Source organism: Urtica dioica, chromosome 5, assembly GCF_054948205.1.
Source record: "Urtica dioica subsp. dioica isolate 48M chromosome 5, U.dioica_male_clone48M_v1_H2, whole genome shotgun sequence".
NCBI classification, from domain to species: Eukaryota; Viridiplantae; Streptophyta; class Magnoliopsida; order Rosales; family Urticaceae; genus Urtica; species Urtica dioica.
In genome coordinates, this window is record NC_142760.1 from 1950571 (window position 1) to 1973500 (window position 22930).

Genomic DNA, 22930 nt, shown 5'->3' on the forward strand with positions numbered 1-22930 from the left:
TAATCTAAACTATCTTTTATTCAATCCTGAAACAGTAAAGCGAATAGGGATTTTTACGGCTGTGGGGTCTGAAAGAACTCTCTGAAGTATCAAAACCTCCGAGTCGGTTCTTCGTGTAAAAATCCTTAGGTAAGTATAAAATACCATTATTTTAAATAATAAAAAGGAATATAAAGCACTCTGTAATTGTAGGGTTTTAAATAATTGTTTTTATTTTCTTCTTTTCATACTACTGAAATCATTATTTTAGTAACCCTACAGGTTTTCATTTTTCAGATTCTGAGAATTTTCGACGAAGTTCGACTTGAAAACGAAATTAGGAACTGAAATCGTAGTGTTTGAGAGTTTGCGAGTGAATGAAATCGATGATATAGCAGCTTTGAGAATGCTCGACGAAGTTTGTGTTGAAAAAAAGAAATTAGGAACTGAAATCGTAGTATTCGAGAGTTTGTGAGCGAGTGAAATCAAGTATTCGGTAGCTTTGAAGAATTCTCGTTAAAAAAGAAAATTAGGAACTGAAATCGCAGTGTTTTTGAGTGTTTCTTGTGAGCGAATGAATTGGATGATTCTGTGTTCTTATTAGGAACTTTAACGGTGCCATCTCTCCTGCGACAGTGTTCTTCGTTGATTCGATGTCGAACAACAGCAACAAAGGCTCGCCGTACCGGCGACAGTCCGACCTTGAGGCCAACCGCTCCGGCGACCTCGACGACGACGAGGAACATTCCGGCCCCTTCGACATCGCACGGACTAAACACGCCTCAATTCATCGGCTCCGGCGATGGCGGGTATGGTTTCTGTTGTGTGATTGTGTATTTTTGCCTCATTGCCGTACTTATGTCAATTCTTATTGGAATTCGTAATTTTATTCAGTTTCTGTTGCTCATTCGTGGTTCAAATAGGGATATAGAGTTATATACGGATTTGGATATGATTGTTACCTTTTAGTTTTCATTTTCATTTCCATGCATTTTCTTTCCTTTGTATGCATTTATGGGCTGAAATAGATTTCATTTTGTTTTGTAGCAAGCGGCTCTTGTGCTGAATGCTTCCCGGCGATTCCGGTACACTCTGGACTTGAAAAAGGAGGAAGAAAAGTTGCAAATGTTGAGGAAGATCAGAGCTCATGCGCAAGCTATAAGAGTAACGATTCTAAAACAATAGTTCTTGATTTTTATTCTAAGAAAGTGCTTCTTGATTTTTTTTTCTTTTCTTTTGATTTAATTTTTTTTTTATATCTGCTAATATTGTGCATTTCTGTGCATTTTATTAGGCTGCGTACTTGTTCAAAGCCGCTGCAGAACAAGTTAATGGTACTTGGCTTCCTTTCTCTAACACTGTTCCCGTGAATTTATTCAATTTATACATAAAAAAAAAAATTACTCCAGTTATTTTTAGTTTATCTCTATATGAATCCTCATTGTGATTTACTCTATGGATTGGGCATGGTCTCACTTAAGATGCTATTTTTTGGCAGTACATAGAAACCTTGTTATATTCTCCCTAGACTGATATTCACGCAGAATCGTACGTCGTCTGTGTTCTGTTAATGTAATGTGGCTCTGAAATTATTTGGAGAAATTTAAATGGCTGATGTGGGAATGAATTAGTTAAAATCTCTCACTCTTGTTCTCGTTATTTAGACGACAAGTTTGGTTTCAATTTCTCTTCGTCCTTGACAGAGTCTACAAGTGATCTCACAATTTGTATGTTGCGATCGTTTTTTCTACTCTCAGGTGATACAGCACCAACTCCAGTGACGAATGGTGAATTTGCGATCGGACAAGAGCAGATTGCTGCCATGACAAGGGACCACAACCTTCCTATGCTGCAAGAATATGGAGGGGCAAGTGCATTTAGAAATTTTTTGTTCTTTTACTTTTGGTTACTTTTTTACGACCACTATGTTTGATTCCGTAATGGTTAAAATTCAGGTTAACGGGATCGCAGATCTACTAAAAACAAATATAGACAAGGGAATCAATGGGGATGAGGAAGAGCTGGTGAAGAGGAAAAACGCTTTTGGATCAAATACATATCCAAAGAAGAAAGGAAGGAGCTTTTGGGTAATTTTGAAAATGAAAGAAATTCAGTTATTATTTAAATAAAAATAAATTGGAATTACTAAATCTCCACCTCTCATAGATGTTTCTCTGGGAAGCATGGCAAGATCTTACTTTGATCATACTGATGGTAGCTGCAGTGGCTTCTCTCGCTCTGGGTATAAAGACTGAGGTAAGCATTTTACTGAATCGTAATTGTTTTTGAGTTCATAAATGTGAAATGTATTTATGCGACAGGACTAACTTACCAAAAAAAAGGATGTATGCAGTGTTCAATACTACATGAAGTAGATAAGGAATTTTTTTTTTTTTTTTTTTTTTTTTTTTTTTTTTTTTTTTTTTTTGTAAATGAAACACCAAGAAGTTTTATTAAAAACGGGAAAGCCGCTTAAAAAGTAAACAAGGATAAATAAGCTTCTCTGTTTAGAAACACGATTCCAAGAGGCAATTACTCTTCAAAATTGAGTTTGAACGCAATATTTAAGTTGATCTTAACATGGACCTCTGCAAGACGCAAATACTCAATTAACTGAAGAACGTTGCCGAAAGGAAGTTTTCTTCTACACTTTTGTGTCCAAAAATGAAACTTCGATTGGGAATCAAATGGCTGGGTCTTTCCAACAATAGAGGCTGTTCTCTGGATGTGTACTCATGTGTATTCGAGTGTGCTTGATACACTCATCTTTTCAATGTTATTATTTTATTTGTAAAAAAAAACTACAAAGAAGATGAGGCATTCTTATAAATAAAGGAGTAGACCACTTTTTAATAATATCAGGAAAGAGAAATTTCGTAAATATATACAAGAGCCAAAACAAATGACCACATTGGTGTTCTTGTTCTCCCTTGCACCCAACCACATTAAAAGCACTAGATTTTGTCTCCTCTTGTTTAACTCTCTCTCTCTCTCTCTCTCTCTCTCTCTCTCTCTCTCTCTTTTTTCAGGGTATTAAAGAAGGCTGGTATGATGGTGGAAGCATTGCCTTTGCAGTTCTTCTTGTTATTGTAGTTACAGGTAATAAATGGTGTTTTATTTTATTTCATTTCGATTTGCTTAATAATTAAGCCTTTAACATCATTAATATATATATATATATATATATATATATATATATATATATATATATATATATTAAGAAAACAAACTTATGGTTGCACTCATATATTCAATTATTTAAACTGTAACATCTACTCGGCAAAAACTGGAACTCCCCTAGTGAACAAAATATTGCTATTGACTTTGTAGAACAGTTGAGTGAAAAATAAAAATATAATGAATATGCCACCTATATCAATTTGTAATTTTAAAGCAGCTTGTCTTAAATTCCGAATTTCAGAAAAGAAACATCTCTTCATGTTTCCTTTTTCAAGCTATATACAACATTCTCTCTTTGCATAAATTTGATGATGAATTGAACTCTTAAAAAAAGAAACAGAATATTGACCGTGTATATGCTAAAATAAATTATTTTGCAGCTGTGAGTGACTACAGACAATCTCTTCAGTTCCAAAATCTGAATGATGAGAAGAGGAACATACATCTGACGGTCTGTCCTTTCGGTATCAATTAGTAATGCTTTGTTTTCTTTCTTCCGTTGGCTTTCTGAACTTGTGTTAATGCCTGCAGGTTATTAGAGGAGGAAGAAGAATTGAAGTCTCAATATACGATCTTGTTGTTGGCGATGTTTTACCCCTTAACATCGGTAACCAGGTATGTAGACCACACTCGACCGATCTAAATTTTTTCATGTTGCATAAAAAAAATGTCACATGACTAAATTCTCGCCTTTAAAAATATAAATGTGCCAGGTTCCTGCTGATGGTATTCTAATCACTGGTCACTCACTTGCGATAGACGAGTCTAGCATGACAGGGGAGAGCAAAATTGTGAGCCTCTCTACTTTCTTTGTTGTCTAAAGTTCTGAACTGTTTTATCCATATTATTTTCTGTTTTAAATTTGAAGTTGAAATATTTTCATCTGTAGGTTCGCAAGGACTCCAAGGAACCATTTCTAATGTCTGGGTGTAAAGTAGCCGATGGTAGTGGTACCATGCTGGTAAGCCCTCAGTCTTTTTATTTACGTTTTTTCGTGGACTTAGTAGTTTATACTGCAGTCTCCGCGTCTTACACATGCACGGCATTTTTATTTAGTAGGTTGCAGTATTTTATTTTACTATACACAGAGAAAGCCTCAACACCAAGAAGGGTAGTCTTTTTATTTTTATTTAAAAAAAAAAAAAAGCTATACACAGATCGTTGTCATGTTGGTTCATGGTGGATACCACTTTTGTATTTGTAACATTTTGTATATTTCCCGTTCAGTAATGTTGCTTTAAACTTTTTTTTAAGTATATTACGTAGTTACATGGAATCCATGGACTTTTGCTTACCATAGGTTTTCACTAATTATTTATTTATGTTATTTTTTTTTGTTTTTGTTTTGTGTATATCTGTTTCTCAGGTAACAAGTGTCGGAATTAATACTGAATGGGGATTGCTGATGGCAAGTATTTCGGAAGACACTGGGGAAGAAACACCTTTGCAGGTTGGTTTTTCTTCCCTCTGCAATTTATTTTCTCTTGACCTAAAATATTTAGTATTTACCCAGTTGATGAATTAAAATAGGTACGCTTAAATGGGGTCGCTACTTTTATCGGAATTGTTGGCCTTACTGTAGCTTCTGCTGTATTGCTAATCCTTCTGGTTAGGTAAAGCTTTGCTGTCATCCTCTCTCCTTTTCCTCTTGGAATATAAAATACAATAAATTGACATCTCACACATAATTTGATTTACTTCAGATTCTTTACTGGGCATACAAAAAATCCAGATGGTACTCGCCAGTTCACAGCAGGGAAGACTAAATTTAATAAGGCCTTGGATGGAGCCATCAAGATTGTCACTGTCGCTGTATGTATACATTTCTCAAGCATGTATCGAATAAGTATGCATAAGTGTATCAGTTGTATGTATTTTCTACTTTTACTTACATTAGAAAATTGCAGGTTACCATTGTTGTAGTTGCTGTGCCTGAAGGGCTTCCTTTAGCAGTTACCTTAACGTAAGTATTTGTCTCCTTTGCACACCATCTCTGTAAAATCAGAGGCGATTGTTTTCGGGACGTATACGTTTTAAATAGATCTGTTGACATTAATCCTAAACGATATAGGACTGTGGTTCATTTATGATAGTTATTTATTGTATACAATTTTTCTTTCTTCAGCCTTGCGTACTCAATGCGAAAAATGATGGCAGATAAGGCTCTGGTGAGCTTTACGGATACTTATCTTCGTTATATTAATCTATTACTGTACTTGCCTTTTCTGGGCTTTTGTACATCTTCTTGTGTCATGACGAGTGTAAACTGCAGGTTCGAAGGCTTTCTGCTTGTGAGACAATGGGATCTGCAGAGACCATTTGCAGTGACAAGACTGGAACACTAACTCTAAACCAGGTATGTTTGATGTGGCTTTTTGTTTCTCTTATAGTTCATTGCTCTCTATGTTCTCTCCAATGGTTTTACGTCACGAGTGCTGGAAAATTGACCAACCATAACATAAGAATGTCAATAGATGGAAGTTGAGATTTTCCAGGCATTATTGAGTGAATGCTTTTTCCAATTTATGGAAGAGTGGTCCATGGTTTATATTTATGGGTTTTCTATCAAATGATTAGTTAATTTTTTTTCAAGGCATTGGGTGTTGGGTATAACTACAGTAGTTGATTCCTACCTTTCTGAACCTGAAGTCAAAATTATGAGTGAATGCTTTTTCCTCGTTAATGGAAGTTTGTGGTCCATAGTTTATAAATATGGGCAGGCCATAATTACTGACACAACATACTCTCTGCTGCAGATGGCTGTTGTTGAGGTCTATGCTGGTGGGAAAAAAATGGATTCTCCCGATAGCAAGTCACAGTTGTCTCCAATGCATTGTGCTTTACTAATTGAGGGAATTTCCCAGAACACAACTGGAGGTGTTTACGTGCCTGAGGTATTCAAACGCTTCTGTTGTTTTTAATAGATCATAATCTCAGATGCGCATTCCAATACAAAGTGTGGACTGGATTTCTAGGGTGGGGGTGAAGTCGAGGTTTCTGGATCACCAACGGAAAAAGCCATTCTTTCCTGGGCAATTCAGGTTCAATATCTAAATCTTATTTTGGTATTTAAGGAATTGTCTCATATTTCCTGTACATGTGGCTTTCACCTATATTTGTATCTCTGGCTTTCGCCTGTTTTTGTATCTCTGGCTTTTTGCCTATTTTGTTTTTTTGCTCTCGCCTTTATAAAAATATCAGAGTTATTGTTTCAAAAAAAAAAAAAAAAAAATCTTATTTCTGTATACTCAGATTTACCCGTCTCACAACTTTGGATTTTTTGGATCGATCAATAAAAAATAATTGTTTCTTCTCGAAAAAAAAAGAAATCCTGTATACTACTGGCTTGTCTCTCCGCTTAAATTGACATTCACAACTATGTTTGCAGCTTGGAATGAATTTTGAAAAGGCCAGATCAGAATCGTCAATTCTGCATGTATTTCCATTCAATTCTGAGAAAAAACGCGGCGGTGTTGGAGTTAAACTGGTGAGACTTGGCAATCAAGCTTATTTTATTGAATTGTTCTCACATTAATCATGTTATTAAGTAGGATTTAGACTAGTTTGTTCTAGAGTAGCCCACATTTGTCTTCTCTGTAGAATATGGTAAAACATCATTAATTAAAAGAAAAATAATATGGCATCTCCCCAATCCAAAATCTGAACCTTAAGAAATGACAGTTATTCTGGTGGCATTTTTATCACTTTGTTCAAATAATTATAATACGGTAATCTTGGTTGGGTTTTTTTTTTGGTTTTTTTGTTGTAAGTAGGCTTGACAGTTGATACATCAGATTTTGGATTCCCTGCAGTTTATTCAAATTCGAATTGTATTTTACTGGGAACATCGATTTTTATCTCTAAAACACTAATAGTGCAACAGGAAAGTGTTTGAAGGAATAATTTGTCTGTTTATATTAAGACATGGCTGTGTTTGTCAGATTTCTCATCCTCTTTTTGAGTATTTATATATTAACAAAATCTATTTTCAATTTTATGTATATATATATATGTGTGTGTGTGTATACACACATCTATATGTACAAATGTATGCATATTGTTTGGGCTAAGAACTTGTACTTCAAACTGGAGGTTTTTTCCTTGTGAATCTCGCTTTCAATGTGACTGTGTGGTCAAACTCTTTTCACTATTAATAGTTTTATATATGTTGCTCAATTTTCAGCCCGACTCTCAAGTTCACGTCCACTGGAAAGGAGCTGCTGAACTAGTGCTGGCATCATGCACAAAGTACCTTGATGTTAAAGGTGAAGTGGTTCCGATGGATGATGATAAGGTACGAGAATATGTTGGCATTTTAATTGGTTGATTTTTTGGGGGATTATGGTTATTCAGTTAAGGTTCCTTCTACTCTTTTGATAATTTAAACTGCTTCGTTTATATAGTTTGAATTCATTTTACTAATTTGCTGCTTCTATTATAGTCTTCTACGCTTTTGACATGTTGATTCTCACTCAGGCAAGTAATATATACATCTACATAAGTGACTCAAGTTACTTTTGATTTATATTCTGGACAGGTTACATATTTCAAGCAGGCTATTGGAGATATGGCTGAGCGTACATTGCGTTGTGTTGCTATTGCATATGTAACGCAGGACCTTGCAAGTGTTCCAGCTGGTGAAGAAGAATTATCTAAATGGGCATTACCCGAGGACAATCTTGTTTTGCTTGCTATTGTTGGTATTAAGGTATTTATAACCTCTATTCAATATATATGTCTACTTGTCGTCGTTTTATTTACTTGCAATAGTTTTGTGCTCTGTTGGATTTGTTTAGGGACTGGGCTCGCGTTTTGTGCGAGTAGCTCCCCGTTGTTTTGTTTTGTTTTGTTTTTTTTTTTCTTGTAACATTAAATCTCTGCACTATTAAAATACTCTTTTGGTCAATATAATTCTTATCGTTATGATTCCATCACAGAAGTTACAGTTTTGAGTCTTTGAGGTTAATTTTTGTTGATCAAAAGTTTTTTAATTCAGTTATGCTGCAGTTTCTCGTCTTCCTATCTTTTCTTGTTTCACACTTTTCTTTTTCTTTTTTTATTTTGTTAGCTCATGCGGATATTGTATTGCAGGATCCTTGTAGGCCGGGTGTAAGAGATGCAGTTGAGTTGTGCAAAATCGCCGGTGTGAAGGTACTTGTCATTTACAGTTTATTTGCACAAGTACTTACAAGTTGTTTGAAGGCGTTACCTTCTCTTTTCTTTTTTATATTATGATATTTTTATCTTAGATGGGAACTCTATAAAGATCAGTACTTAGTAGTGAAATATTGAGCTTCTTTAGTTCGACACACATTTATTATTTATTTTTATGAAGTTTGTTTTCTACTTGCGAGCATAGAGTCAGTTTCTTAGTTCTCTGTTTTGGTACTTTTCCATGGGACGATGACAAATTTACCTTGATAAGTAGTAATGAATGTTTTTCTCAATAGGTTGAAAAATGGGTTGGTTGATGATCCTTGCCAAAACAATCTTTTATATTGATAGTAGAAAGGTGCTATGCAAGTAATGAGCGTCTTTGAATGCTGTTTCAAATTGTCTGCATGTTCACGAGATTTGAAAAATAATTTTCTGAGATGTAGGTACGCATGGTTACTGGTGATAATCTTCAAACAGCTAAAGCAATTGCGCTGGAGTGTGGCATCCTTGGTTCAGATGAAGATGCCACAGAGCCAAATATCATTGAAGGAAAAGCATTCCGTGTGTATTCAGAAAAAGAAAGAGAAGTCATAGCTGAAAAGATTACGGTATCGTTCAACTATTTCCGTCTGCAACTCCCCGCGAATTATTGCTGGTGTAACATTTTTGCACAACTTTACTCGTGACTGAATATTGAAGAGCTCACTCTCGTCCAATGTTTAGGTAATGGGACGTTCTTCCCCGAATGACAAGCTTCTCCTCGTGCAAGCACTGAGGAGAAGAGGACGTGTTGTTGCTGTCACCGGAGATGGGACAAACGATGCTCCGGCTCTGCATGAGGTACAAAAAGACTACATCTTTACTCAGAGCCTCTCTCTCTCTCTGTATTTCTGTTTGTATTTTCTTAGTTATACAATTTGATACCAATAATTTTTGCCTTGGAGCGCAGGCTGATATCGGTCTTGCAATGGGGATCCAAGGAACTGAAGTTGCCAAAGAAAGCTCTGATATCATTATTTTGGATGACAATTTTTCTTCAGTCGTGAAGGTAAGATCCATTTTTATGCCAGTGTGCTTCCGTTTTCTTATTTTCTTTGGCACTTTCTTTAGGACAAGTGATGTACAGGGATCATTTCCATTTTTGAAGCTATTTTAAGCTATAACACACTGATCCCGATGAGTTAGAAAATGCACGGTGTAAAAATTATATTTTGTTGGCATCTCGGGGATCACTGAAAAAACATTCTTGTTTTGTATTTCCCGAATCCTGCAAATGTGGATGCGTTCGGGCATTACACGTTCAGAAGTTTTTTATCCAAAAATATCAGTGTGATTGTTTATGCTTTTGATTTGTTGAAAAGCTGAAGTTTCCTTTGGATGTTAGGTTGTGAGATGGGGTCGATCCGTGTATGCAAATATCCAGAAGTTCATCCAATTCCAGCTCACAGTTAACGTTGCCGCGCTTGTCATAAACGTTGTGGCTGCGATTTCCTCTGGTGACGTTCCTCTCAACGCAGTGCAGGTTTGTATGTTCGGTTCTGATTCAAAGTTGAATTTTGTTGTGCGTTTTCAGTTATAATAATTGCTATATATACATAAGTCACATCTTGTTTTGCACAGCTTCTTTGGGTTAATCTCATCATGGACACTCTTGGTGCACTAGCATTGGCTACCGAGCCTCCGACAGACCATCTTATGCACAGACCCCCAGTTGGCCGGAAGTAAGTTTCTCAATCGATTGTGATAATAAGATGCATATAGATCAGTGGAAACGTTATGGGTTTGTGTCATCTAGTCTAGTCCGAGATTTTGATGCCTTGTTTCCCCTGAAGAAGGATGAGACTACTATGGCTAGTTTACATAATATGTTGAGAAACCCAAAATGTGATTTCCTTTTAGTCCATCTGAAATATAATTATTGTGTGATCTGAATTTTCCAGAGAGCCTCTTATCACAAATATCATGTGGAGAAACTTGCTGATCCAGGTACACATTATAATTGGCTTGCTTATCACTGTTTATTAAGAAGAAAATTCAGGTCGTGGACAGTGAGATATGTTTTGGTGGTTCTTTCACGCTGAAATAACCGTGGATATTTCATTTACAGGCTGCATATCAAATCATCGTCTTGCTTATCCTCAATTTCGGTGGGATTAGCATACTGAAGTTGAAAGGTGATAAAACCCACAATATCATAGAGAAGAATACTCTGATATTCAACGCCTTTGTCCTTTGTCAAGTAAGTCTTTCACCTCAAAATTCACTATCTCGACTCGTCAATGTCAATAATCGGCTCTTCTAACACCTCATCTTCTGAACAAAAATAAACCCTCACTTTTCATATTCCTGCAAAATAATCTTTTTTTTTTTTTTTTTTGGGTACAAATATAATACCCTCACTTTTTAATTGTGCATGTATAAAAATTTCTGCAATTTATACCTTAATATTATGGAAGTGAGGGTATTATTTAATAAAAAAATAAAAATATGAGATACTATGTTCATGCTGCTCAATTAAAAAATAAGGCTGTTATTTAGCAGAGAAATGAGAAGTGGGTGTTTTAACCCGCAAGCCTAGTTAGCTACAAAAATGTCGTATTTGAATTGTGCTTCAATTTCTTTTTTGAGGCTGATCCAACCGTTTCTTTTATCTTTGGGGCAGATATTCAACGAGTTCAATGCTAGGAAGCCGGACGAGTTCAATATATTTGCGGGAATAACGAAGAACTACCTTTTTATGGGAATTATTGCAATCACTCTAGTGCTACAAGTGAGAACCAATAAATTATACATATATCTATTTCATGTATTTACCTCGATTGTTTTTCTGCTCATCTTTTTGCCCACTTTAAACTGCAGATCGTCATCATCGAGTTCCTTGGAAAGTTTACCACGACTGTGAGGCTGAACTGGAAACTGTGGGTGATATCTGCGGCGATTGGATTCATCAGGTTTGTAACTACATCCCGAGAATATATATTTTTTTATTCTGGCTTCTTATTCAAGAAAAAAATGTACAAGGTCTTGGTCTTAATACATATTTCTCGAGAATATTTCAGTTGGCCTCTTGCCGTCGTCGGTAAGTTCATTCCGGTCCCGGAAACGCCGATCAGCAAGTTTTTCACAAGGCGATTTCAACGACGAAGAGGCTCAGGCTCTTCGCGGAGTAAGTGTTTTTTTTTCTTCTTCTAATATATATATATATATATATATATATATATATATATATTTAATGATAACTTCACGTTTCTAATAATGTTTTTTTTTTTTTTTTTTTTTTTTTTTTTTTTTTTTTTTTTTTTTTTTTTTTTTTCTGTTGCAGATTAGGCAGTAGTTAAATTGGATTCTAGTAGAGTTTTGTGCAGTTGTTTCTGTCAGGCTTTTATGGAGTTGTCAATCACACGATGGTGGATATATATACACATATACATGTAATGGTGTGTAAATCTGCGTTGCGTTTTTCATATATATACCCGTTTCTAACAAAGCTTTTGATCTTTTTTTAAGTAGGTCAGTCAACTATTCCTCGGCTGATTTTACTTGTGCAGTGTTGAGATTTTCGGGCTTTCTATGACTTTGAAATGTTTTTATCTTAGCTGTAAATTTGTTTTGATAAAAAAAGAGGAGTGGGATTTATGTTAAACGAATACCGTCGAACTCTCTTGATTGTCTTTTAAACGAATCGAGCTCTTTGGCATTTGATTCGGCTTCTTCTAGAGAACTCTCTTCCATGGATTCAGTAGTGAATAGTGGAGACATTTGTGTATGAATACGACTCTTGAACCTTTTTTTAACCTTCACTTTTCATATACACGAACCATACTTTCATGGTAGGTAATAGATTCTCTCTAAACACAATTCCTCTTCTTCAAAGCCCAAATCCAAACTTTGTTTTCCTCGAGGAAACAACTTTGATCCAAAAAAAAAATCATGGTCTTCCTTGAAACAATTATAAAGCGAAAACACTCACACACAGGCATGAACCCTCAATTTAACCCTAAAAAAGTGCAGAACACCGGATTTTTTAATAGTCGTCCTAAAATAGACACTAAATTTCAATGGCTAGAAGTTTCTTGTATTAAAAAAAGACTTTAAAAAGAAAGAAGAAACGATTACCTTTGAGAGAAGTTTCGAGAAAATAGTCAAACACGACCGGACATTTTTTTCGGTCCTAATGGGAGCACTAGATTGGTATCCAACCATAGACCATACCTACAGAAGAGACCACTGAGTTCTGTTACATTTTAGCAAACTGAGAAAAATAATTGTTATTAATGAGATTTTATCATCTGTGTTACCTATTAATCATGAAATTAGGATAAACAAAAGCTTACAGAGCCGTGGACCCAAGCCGGTCATAACCAGTATTTCCTTTGGCCGAACCTCCTTCACATCTATGGATGCTAACTTTTTCAAATGTATGTGCCATAACACAAACAAACATCAATCGGCTGAAAAGATTTAAGGACAAAAAATACAGGGCAGCCATTATTTCAGACAAGCAAGGTTGAATCAATATAGATACAAAATTCGTTCGCACAATTTTAGTCATATCGTGGTAGAATAAGAGTGGAGACACAAGGAACATGATATCCTCCATCTAAGTAATTGTCACAGAATACGTGAAAAAAAAAAAAAAAAAAATTAAACATCTCAACTTGTCATATGTGGCTGAATTTTATTTAATTTTGTTTGAAACCACACTAAATTTATTTCTTGACTAGCAAGTAAAGAATAATTGATTGGCTAAGTTTTGAAGAAAACTATATTTGGATTTATAGAAACATGTTGTAATGTAAAAAAAAAAAAAATGCCTTGGAATTACCATACCTTCCAATTGCACTCGATTATGTTTTCACGCCGTAAAACATAGCTTAGTATTAAATCCGAGCTACGAAGAACGATAATGGCGAAACTGGGTTTTGGGAATTGAGAGAAAGAGAAGACGAGAAAGGACTGAAAAGAATAATTCTTATTCATTATTTTCTGTTTACTGATTTGACTCGTATATAAGCGAAATCAAACAGTGATAACAACCAAAACTAACTCAGCGACCAATAAGCAAAAGACACGTACACAATTACAAAAGAAAGATAAAAGTAAAGCGACAACACTAATAAAAGGGAAATAAGAAACGACTTGTCGTATGACAGTAATTCCAATACCCCCCCCCCCCCCCCCCCAAGCGAACAAGTTCTGCAATCCGAGCTTGGATAAAATACTCCTCAACGCCGGGGTTGGAAGTGGCTTAGTGAACACATCTGCTAGCTGATGTTGTGTTCTGACAGGCAAAAGCTTGAACGTCCCTTTATTAACGTGATCTCGAACAAAATGCAAATCAATCTCCAAATGTTTTGTCCGTTCATGGAAAGAGGGATTAGAAGCAATATGAATTGCTGCTTGGTTATCACAGTATAAAACTGAAGTTGATGAATGAACAACCTTGAAATCTTTCAACAACTGATGCAGCCAAATGATTTCACTAGCCGCTGATCCCATTGCCCTGTACTCTGCTTCCGCTGAGGACCTTGACATGGTCGACTGTTTCTTTGACTTCCAAGAGATTAGAGAATCTCCAATGAACATACAAAAACCAGTAACAGACCGTCTTGTATCTTCAGAATTTCCCCAATCTGCATGTACAAATCCTCTAATCTGTGTAGATGAACTCTCAGGAAAGAATAATCCAAGGCCAGGACTTGACTTAATATATCTGAGCAAGTGATGAGCAGCCTTGAGATGGACATCAGTGGGAGAATGGAGAAATTGACTCAGGACATGTACTGCAAAGGAGATATCAGGTCTTGTAATGGTCAAATACAAAAGCCTTCCCACCAGACTCCTGTAGTGTTTTGTATCAGCCAGAACAACTCCACTATTTGAGGTCAACACTTGTTTAGGAACCATTGGAGTGTGGACAGGCTTTGACTCCAGGAAACCATAATCCTCCAATAAATGAAGAGCATACTGTCTTTGATTCAACACTATTCCTGTTGAAGCTCTAGCAATCTCCAATCCCAGAAAAAATCTGAGTTGTCCCAAATCCTTCAGCTTGAAAGTAGCTGCAAGATACTCTTTAACTTCTTCTATAGCCTCCATATTAGGGCCTGCTAGGATTATGTCATCCACGTATAGTAGTAAGGCAACGAAGGTTTGTCCAACTCCCTTTGTGAATAAAGAGTAGTCTGACTTTGACTGTGTGAATCCAGCTGAGACAATTGACTCTGTAAACTTCAAGTTCCACTGCCTTGAGGCTTGCTTCAACCCATAGATTGACTTATGTAGTTTGCACACCAGCCTTTTCCCTGTGAGATCTTCACCAAACTCCCCCTGAGGATGATATCCTAAAGGTAGCTCCATATAGACTTCTTCATGCAAATCTCCATTGAGAAATGCATTATTGATATCCAATTGTGTAAGATGCCATTTCTGAGATGCTGCCAAGGCTATCAACAGCTTCACTGTGACCAGTTTAGCCACTGGTGAGAAGGTGTTGATGAAGTCCACTCCTTCCTTCTGGTTGTATCCCTTGGCCACCAATCTTGCCTTGTGCCTTGCAAGAGATCCATCAGAGTTGAATTTGTTGGTATAAACCCAACGACATCCAATTGGTTTCTTATCAGTTGGCAGCTGCACTATGCTCCATGTCTTGTTCTCCTTCATTGCTTGCAATTCTTCATCCATAGCTGCTCTCCAATGCTCATGAGGAGCTGCTGGATGATAGTATTTTGGCTCTGGTTGATCTGAAATTGACAAGCAAAAAGCCAAGTATGAAGGAGACATCTGGTCATATTTGAGAACCTGAGACAAATGATGCTTAGTTGTAGGGAAACAACCTGGTTGGTTCACTATTAGCCCACAATGATAGTCTTTTAGGTAACTGGGGGTTGTTTTAACTCTTTGTGGCCTCATAGCAGACTCATGTTGAATATGTTGATTCTCTAATTCAGACTGTGCTTGGTCTGATTGTATCCTTGTCAAGCTATCATCCCTTCCATTGTGTTGTTCTCCAATAACATCATCATCATCATAGGCATTAGGGATATCATCGATCTCATGATTGACTTCATGACTGTTGTTGTTGTCTCTATGATCTGGAACAACTATCTCATGATCAACCTCATGAGTATCATCTGAAGGGAAAATTTCAAGAGCTGTACTTGTAGGCAAAACAAGACCAGGAAAATGGTTTATATGATTTAAGTTGTCAGAGATTCTATGAAAAGGAAAAACGTTTTCATGGAAGACAACATCCCTGGAAACAAAAACATCTCTGGTCTTGACATCAAGCAGTCTATATCCTTTATAATCAGGAGGATAGCCTAGGAAAACACATTCCTTAGCTCTAGGTGCAAACTTAGTCCTATGGTTTTTCAAGGTCGATGCAAAGGCTAAACAACCAAAAACTCTCATGGTCTCATAATCAACCTTTTTCTTATATAACAGCTCAAAAGGAGTCTTGTTATTAAGAACAGGTGTAGGAGTTCTGTTTATCAGATAAACAGAAGTAAGAACACAATCTGACCAGTAGATAATAGGCAGTTGAGATTGAAAAAATAATGCACGAGAAACATTAAGGATATGTTGGTGCTTTCTCTCTACCACCGAGTTCTGATGTGGTGCTTCAACACATGAGAATTGGTGAAAAATACCATGCTTAGAAAAGTAATCTGCAAAGACTAACTCCTTGGCATTATCTGACCTGAAATGTTTAATCTTAGCAGAGAAAAGATTGTGAATTAAGGCACAAAAACGAGGCAAAATATGATGAACATCTGCTTTGCTTCTCATTAGGTAAATCCACCAGAACCTTGTACAATCATCAACAAGAGTTAAAAAGAATCGATGACCTGTTCTAGAATTCACAGAATAAGGTCCCCATATATCACAGTGTATCAGATCAAAAGCTGTGTCACAATGTTTATTTTGAGAAAAGAAAGGAAGCCTTTTTTGCTTGGCTTGAGGACAAACATAACAAGGAATATCTCTACTACTAACAGTAAAACCAAGGTCAGATTTCAAAACATCAAGACACTTATGAGAAGGGTGACCTAGACGTCTATGCCACACATGATCAGCCACTTTGTTGATGTGCGCAATAGATTCATCTTGATCAGTGAGGACATAGAGGTCTTGTTGGTTTTCACCCCTGCCAATCATCTTCCTGTGAAGTGTATCCTGTATGGTGAAACCATGATCAGTGAAAGAGATAACCAAATTTGTCTTGCGTGTTAAGGCACTAATAGAAATGAGATTAAACTTGAAGCTAGGAACAAGAAGAACATCTCTCAGAATAAGATGGTCGTTGACTCTAATGTCACCAAAAAAATGCACTGGGATAGATGTGTGATCTGGCAAGGTAACTTTTGAATTCTGTAAAGGCTTAAGACTCAAAAATAAGGAATGATCAGAACATATGTGCTTAGTTGCACCAGTATCAAGAATCCACATTTTATTATATTTGTTTGACAAAATATCAGAACAATTATAACATAAGGAACCTGTGGTATTGGATGTCATGTTGACTTCACCAGTTCTGGTCTGAGGAGTTGCTGTGGTGGTGATTCGATTTGACAGAAGACTGATGAGCTGATGGCATTGATCAGTCGTGAAATTTTCAATGGCATTCAGTGCCTTAGTCTTGTTGCCAGTCTCCTGAATCCCTCCTTCAGCTGCATTTGCTTGTCCTCTAACCTTCGGCTTATAACCTGGTGGATAATCGTGCAACTTGTAGCATTTGTCTGCTGTGTGACCAACCATCTTGCAGTGAGTGCATGTAGGCCTTTCCTTCCTGTTGTTGGTCTTCTTCTGATCTTGAACAACGCTTAAATCCATGGTGCTAGATTGATCCATATTCCCAAGCATGTCACTCTGAACAGATTTCTGCTTTTCTTCTTGAGTGATCAGTGCAAAGACCCTGTTGATTGGAGGAATTGGATCCATGAGGAGCACTTGGCCTCTAGCTTGTGCGAAGCTCTCATTAAGTCCCATCAGAAACTGCATCACATATTCTGAGTGAAAGAAGGCTGCCAGATCTTTAGCTCCACCGCATTTGCATTCACATTTACAGCATGGTCTGAAATTGCTCAACTCTTCCCAAATTGCCTTGAGCTTGGTGTAGTAGAGGCCAACAGATTTGTGATCTTGAATGCAATGCGCAAATTCTCGGCGTAATTCAAAGATTCTTGGAGCGTTGCTCAGCGAAAACCTCTCTTCAAGATCTTTCCAGACTTCCATGGCGGTTTCTGTGAACATCAAGCTCGATGAGATCTCTTTTGATACGCAATTAAGGATCCAAGAAAGCACGATCTTGTTATTGCGATTCCATTGGCGGTGAGGCTTCACTTCCTCTGGCGGAGGTCTTGAAAGCGTTCCGTCAATGAATCCGAGCTTATTCTTCACATCCAGCGCTATCTTCATGGATCTACTTCAGGAGATGTAGTTATCTCCAGTGAGAACTTGTGAGACGAGGATCGAACTAGTAGTGTCGAAGTGATGAAGGTAATAAGGATCGAGAAGATCATCTTCGATCGATCGCTGAGAAATCGCCTTATTGGAGAAATCTCCAGTCGGTGTTGCTTCAATCTTAGGATCCATTGGAGATAATCTTCAGTGAAGCGTGCGACCGAGAATGGAGAGAGATGCGTAGCTAGGATCGAAAACGAAGGGCGTAGTGCTCTGACACCATATTAAATCCGAGCTACGAAGAACGATAATGGCGAAACTGGGTTTTGGGAATTGAGAGAAAGAGAAGACGAGAAAGGGCTGAAAAAGAATAATTCTTATTCATTATTTTCTGTTTACTGATTTGACTCGTATATAAGCGAAATCAAATAGTGATAACAACCAAAATTAACTCAGCGACCAATAAGCAAAAGACACGTACACAATTACAAAAGAAAGATAAAAACAAAGATAAAAGTAAAGCGACAACACTAATAAAAGGGAAATAAGAAACGACTTGTCGTATGACAGTAATTCCAATACTTAGAGATGAGTTGACGATGCTACCGCGCAGAAATCTCAGAAGAACTACCGAGCTATATCATCGATGCCGGAATCCACTTTCAGGAGGACAAACGGACCCCATAAAGCCACTTGAATCCGCACCAGCCCGAATTCCATTCTTACATGTCCAGACCAAAAAAAATAAAAAATAATAGCAATAATTTATCATTATTAGTATAAGTACTATTATTATTAGAATTCGGAACCAAGCTTACATTTACATCGAAAAGTTCTGAATTCCTGTCGTTCTTGTAGCTTTGAGAAGCGGCCCGTTCAATCCATACTTCCATCCCTGAAAGACAAAAAAAAGATTGAATCTCGCGATATTCAGCGATAAAGATCTTTGTCATCTTCCGTGTCTTGTTATCGATATTATTATTTCTTGATTACATGAAAAGGGCAAATCCACACTTCCTAATCTCCTACAACACAAAGTGATACACAAAATTGTAAACATACGTCCGTTTATTTATTTTTTATTTTTGGCAAAAATAAAAAATTTGGGTTTTTGTTAAGCTATCAGGTTGACCTCTGCATCAGTAGACTATTGCATCACATGTTTTCTTTCTTGCGGATGAAGCAAAGTCCCATCAATAGTGTTGATGTCTAAAAATAGATACAACAATTGTCTTGACGATTGTATAACCTATAACAAATTGAATACAAAGACCGGACTTTTATTATACCAGACGAATCTTAATACAAGAAGTTCTAAAAAAAAGGTTCAGAGTTTGTGTAAAAAAAATGCAGTGTCCGTACTTCGTCCTCTTCTCCCCCTTTTATATCTTCCATATGAAGGTAGGTTGATCAGACACACGTTCTATGTCAGTTATTGTGTAACCACGCAAAATAACTTCCCTTCAGTTATTTTGCGGTTTCTTTTTTGCTTACGTGGTCAAGTAAGCGTTATCTTGACGTCTATAATTGTGCCGAGAGCTTTTATTAGACTTAATCGACATTGAAGCATAACTTATGCTTCTTTTAGTTTCTCTGTTATATTTTCTGATGCCTTTGGTCGGTACGTTATTTGGCCTATTCGGTGTTATAAATATTCCAATTATAACACTGCCCTCCAGCTTCTTAGCATTCCTTGAATGGCAGAGAAACTTTATATATTGGTAGTTAACGATTTTGGAGCGAATGCGAATCCTGTTAATATTTTGAAATTTTGAATTTAAATAAACTTTCATTTTTTTGGCGCTTTTATGACGCCTTTTCGAAAATTTATCCTTGGTGAATCGTCAATTTAAAACTGACTGTTAGATCAATTAATTCATTGAATCTTAGATAATTCACACCGTTGATTTCCGAGACTTCTTTGAGACGCTTCCATTTGCGTCGATTCGAATTCTTTGTCGATTCCAAATTCTTTGTCGATTCGAATTCACTTATGAATTTATATATATAGGTAGCTCAAATTTGTTTTCGTTTACTTTCCATAATTTCTTAAAACGATATTTGAGAGCTTTCGTCATTTTCATTCTCGGGAGTAGTCGGCCTTCTTTGTCTTGGGAGCGTTCGACATTTTCATCCAGTTGATTTTCATTCGGCTCTTCATTACTCGGTTAGTAACTTCTACTCATATGCGTAGCAATCGTCAACTTAAAATATTGATCATCTTAGGGAAAGTTCCGAATGTTATGAAAATTAGAGATTAATTCCTCTTCTCGAATCCTGTGGGACAGACCATGTCATCTGATCCCGATTCTTTTTTGGGTTCTGCGGCTTTGGACATTAATGAATTAAGCCGAGGGGAAGTTGTTTCATCTAATATTCGGGAAAAGATTCAAATTTCTAGTGGGGATTCTAGTCTGAACTCTAGTTCTTCGGATTTTTCGGATTCTTCAGTAGACAAAGTAGATCGAAGCCCTCCCATTCTTACCGAGCCCCAAAGTATTCCTTTCTTTGAAAATGACAAAATGGACGAATAGACTTCTGAGTCCTATGCCGAGGGAGTCTTAGAAAGGAAACCTTCGGACTTTTCGTCCAAATCGCTTTCTTCGGTTGCTTCAAAAAAATATCTGACCAGTTTAAAAAAGAAAGTATCAATTGATCCAAGAATAGAATTAATAGTCCCTCAGGAAAACGAGTTTCACCATTTCCCTCCTAAAAGACTCGTAGCTTTTAATCCGTCTATTTTGAGGGTAATATTCGATCTTCCTCTTCACCCTTTCATAGAAAAAGTTTTGTGGGGTTCCAATTTAGCTCCGACACAGTTAAATCCAAATGTACATAGGATCATAATTTGTGTGATAATATTGTGGAGGAAATATTTGGGTCGAGACCCTTCACAAGCTGTCATAAAACACTACTTCGATAGGAGCTCGGATTTTTGCTGGATTGGCTTCAATGGCTCTTTCATTGACTATATATCCAAGGAATTTTCCTGCAGAAACACCGAAAGTGCATTTTAATGGATTAAGTTTCATACGAAAACTTCTTAGAATGTCGAATGTTTATTTTAAATTCATAATATGATTCGATGCCTTTTTACTTTTGACTAGTAAATCATCTATATATGCCTCCATTGTTTTTCCCAATTGGTCGGCAAACATTAAGTTAACTAGTCTTTGATAAGTAGCTCATGCATTTTTTAGACCGAATGACATTACGGTATAGCAATATAGCCCCCGATCGGTCAAATAATGTTGTGTGGTCTTCATCTGTACCATACATGGATATTTGGTTATATCCCGAATAAACGTCCATGAAGCTTAAAAGTTCATGACCCATCGTAGTGTCGACTAATTGGTCTATTCTTGGCATAGGGAACGAATCTTCGGACATGCCTTATTTAAATCGGTGAAATCCACACATTTTCTCCATTTCCCGTTTGGTTTTTTTAAACTAAAACGGGATTGGAAAGCCAACTATCGTATTTTGTTTCTCTAATCGACCTATTTGAAATAAGTTTATCAACTTCTCTTTTAATGCCGTGTATCTATCAGCATTCATCGGCCTTCTTTTTTTTGCCTAATTGGTCTTGCTTTTGGATCAATATTTAGTCTATGACAAGTTGACAAGTGTGACTGGGATCTATCCCTACCATGTCCGACTTTTTCCAAGCAAATACATCTAAATTTTTTGCTAAAAGAGAGATTAGTTCAGTTTTAATACTTTTATCTAGGAATTTGCCAACTTGTAAACTTTTCTCTGGTTGTGCAATATTTGGAACGATCAACTCCACGTCGTCTCCGAGACCGACATAATTCTTATTCGGTAAACGCGGATCCAAGTCAATTTGATTAGTTTGAGTCATCATAACCGGATGTTCACATTTATCCTGACTATTTTTTAAATAGTCAGAATAGCAACTTCTCGCGACTTTTTGATCTCCTCTTGCCACTCCATGCCATGCTTCATAGGGAATTTACAGGTTAAGAATTTTACGATTGTTATGGCACCAAGCTCTTGCAAGGTTAGCCTTTCGATTACTGCATTAAAAGCCGATGAACCAGGCACCACAACCCAACTAGTGTTGACTGTTGATGTATTGGCATTCTCTCCAATAGTAAGTGGAAGAGAAATTACACCGTTTGGCATGACAACATCTCCTGTGAAACTGTAAAGTTGTGTTGGAGAAGGAGTGAGTAGACTGGTTTTTAAACCCATTTTTTCGAAGGTTTCTCCATATAAAATGTCGACCGAGCTACCATTATCTATGAGTATTTTGCCAACCACGTGATTTCCGATCGTGGCTTTGACTACAATCGGATCATTGTGCGGGAACTGTACCCATTTCCCATCTTCTTCATAAAACTTAATTTCTTATTTTTCAATTTTACGTAATTTGCCCGGTCTGACATTTGATGTGAACATTACCCAGGAGGAATGTGCATCTGCTTCTCTGATGTAGTTTTTTGTGCCCTACGAGATGTGCCGGCTATGTGTTGTCCACCTGCTATTTTGGCAATCTCGTTGTACTGCTTATCGTATTTTTCGTCGCTTTGCCCAGGATCTTGTCTTCGATATTTTTGCAATCTTCCAAACTGAAGCACTCGGAAGTGCTGTGACCGATATCCCGATGAGAAACGCAATACATAGTGCGATCTCTTTTCGCAATGTATTTCTTTATTCTTGCAGGTTTTGAGAATTCTTCTTGGTGTTCGGTCAATGCGTAGACCTGATCAATCCCCATAGTAAGGGGTTGATAACTACCATACTGACTTGCGAAAGGCTTGCTCGAAACTTGATTTCGATTTTCTTCAAATGTCTGCCACCGTCCTTGCATTTCGAATCGATGTGCCAATCATGCCTTTTCCGAATATCTCGTCCGGAATGATCACTTTTGTGTTCATTACCTATGGACCCTTTTGATTTCCCAAATGACTCTGCTGCAAACTTGGCTTCTTCGGCATTAATATATTTTTGAGCCTTAAGGAGAAATTCGTTGTAATCTCTTGGACCTGTTTTTTGCAAAGACCACCAGAACCCTGAATCAGTACGCAACCCTGATGTAATGCTGGATAACTTGAAATCTTCATTAAGGTCGTCCACCAAGATCGCATTTTCTGAATAACAATTGATGCAATCTTTTAAAGATTCATCTGATCGTTGTAGAATAGCAAATAATCGTTCTTTAGGTGTTCTTCCTGCCCAAGATACG

At 36.9% G+C, this 22930-nt stretch overlaps 1 protein-coding gene across 1 annotated transcript; it reads left to right on the forward strand.

The window, feature by feature from the left end:
* The first annotated feature begins 219 nt into the window (after positions 1–219).
* LOC149394776 (calcium-transporting ATPase 10, plasma membrane-type-like) lies at positions 220–12028 on the forward strand. The gene is made up of 34 exons (XM_089614865.1): positions 220–788; positions 1027–1143; positions 1274–1313; positions 1737–1846; positions 1935–2066; positions 2146–2235; positions 3009–3078; positions 3540–3610; positions 3691–3774; positions 3873–3950; positions 4049–4120; positions 4526–4609; positions 4690–4772; positions 4863–4971; positions 5067–5122; positions 5285–5327; positions 5432–5515; positions 5916–6053; positions 6135–6200; positions 6548–6646; positions 7343–7453; positions 7697–7867; positions 8251–8310; positions 8760–8924; positions 9040–9156; positions 9266–9364; positions 9701–9838; positions 9937–10037; positions 10257–10302; positions 10424–10555; positions 10979–11086; positions 11176–11267; positions 11376–11482; positions 11639–12028. Exons 1-34 carry the CDS (start codon positions 633–635, stop codon positions 11641–11643), a joined length of 3234 nt encoding a protein of 1077 aa, XP_089470991.1. The 5' UTR covers positions 220–632; the 3' UTR covers positions 11644–12028.
* Positions 12029–22930: the final 10902 nt, after the last annotated feature.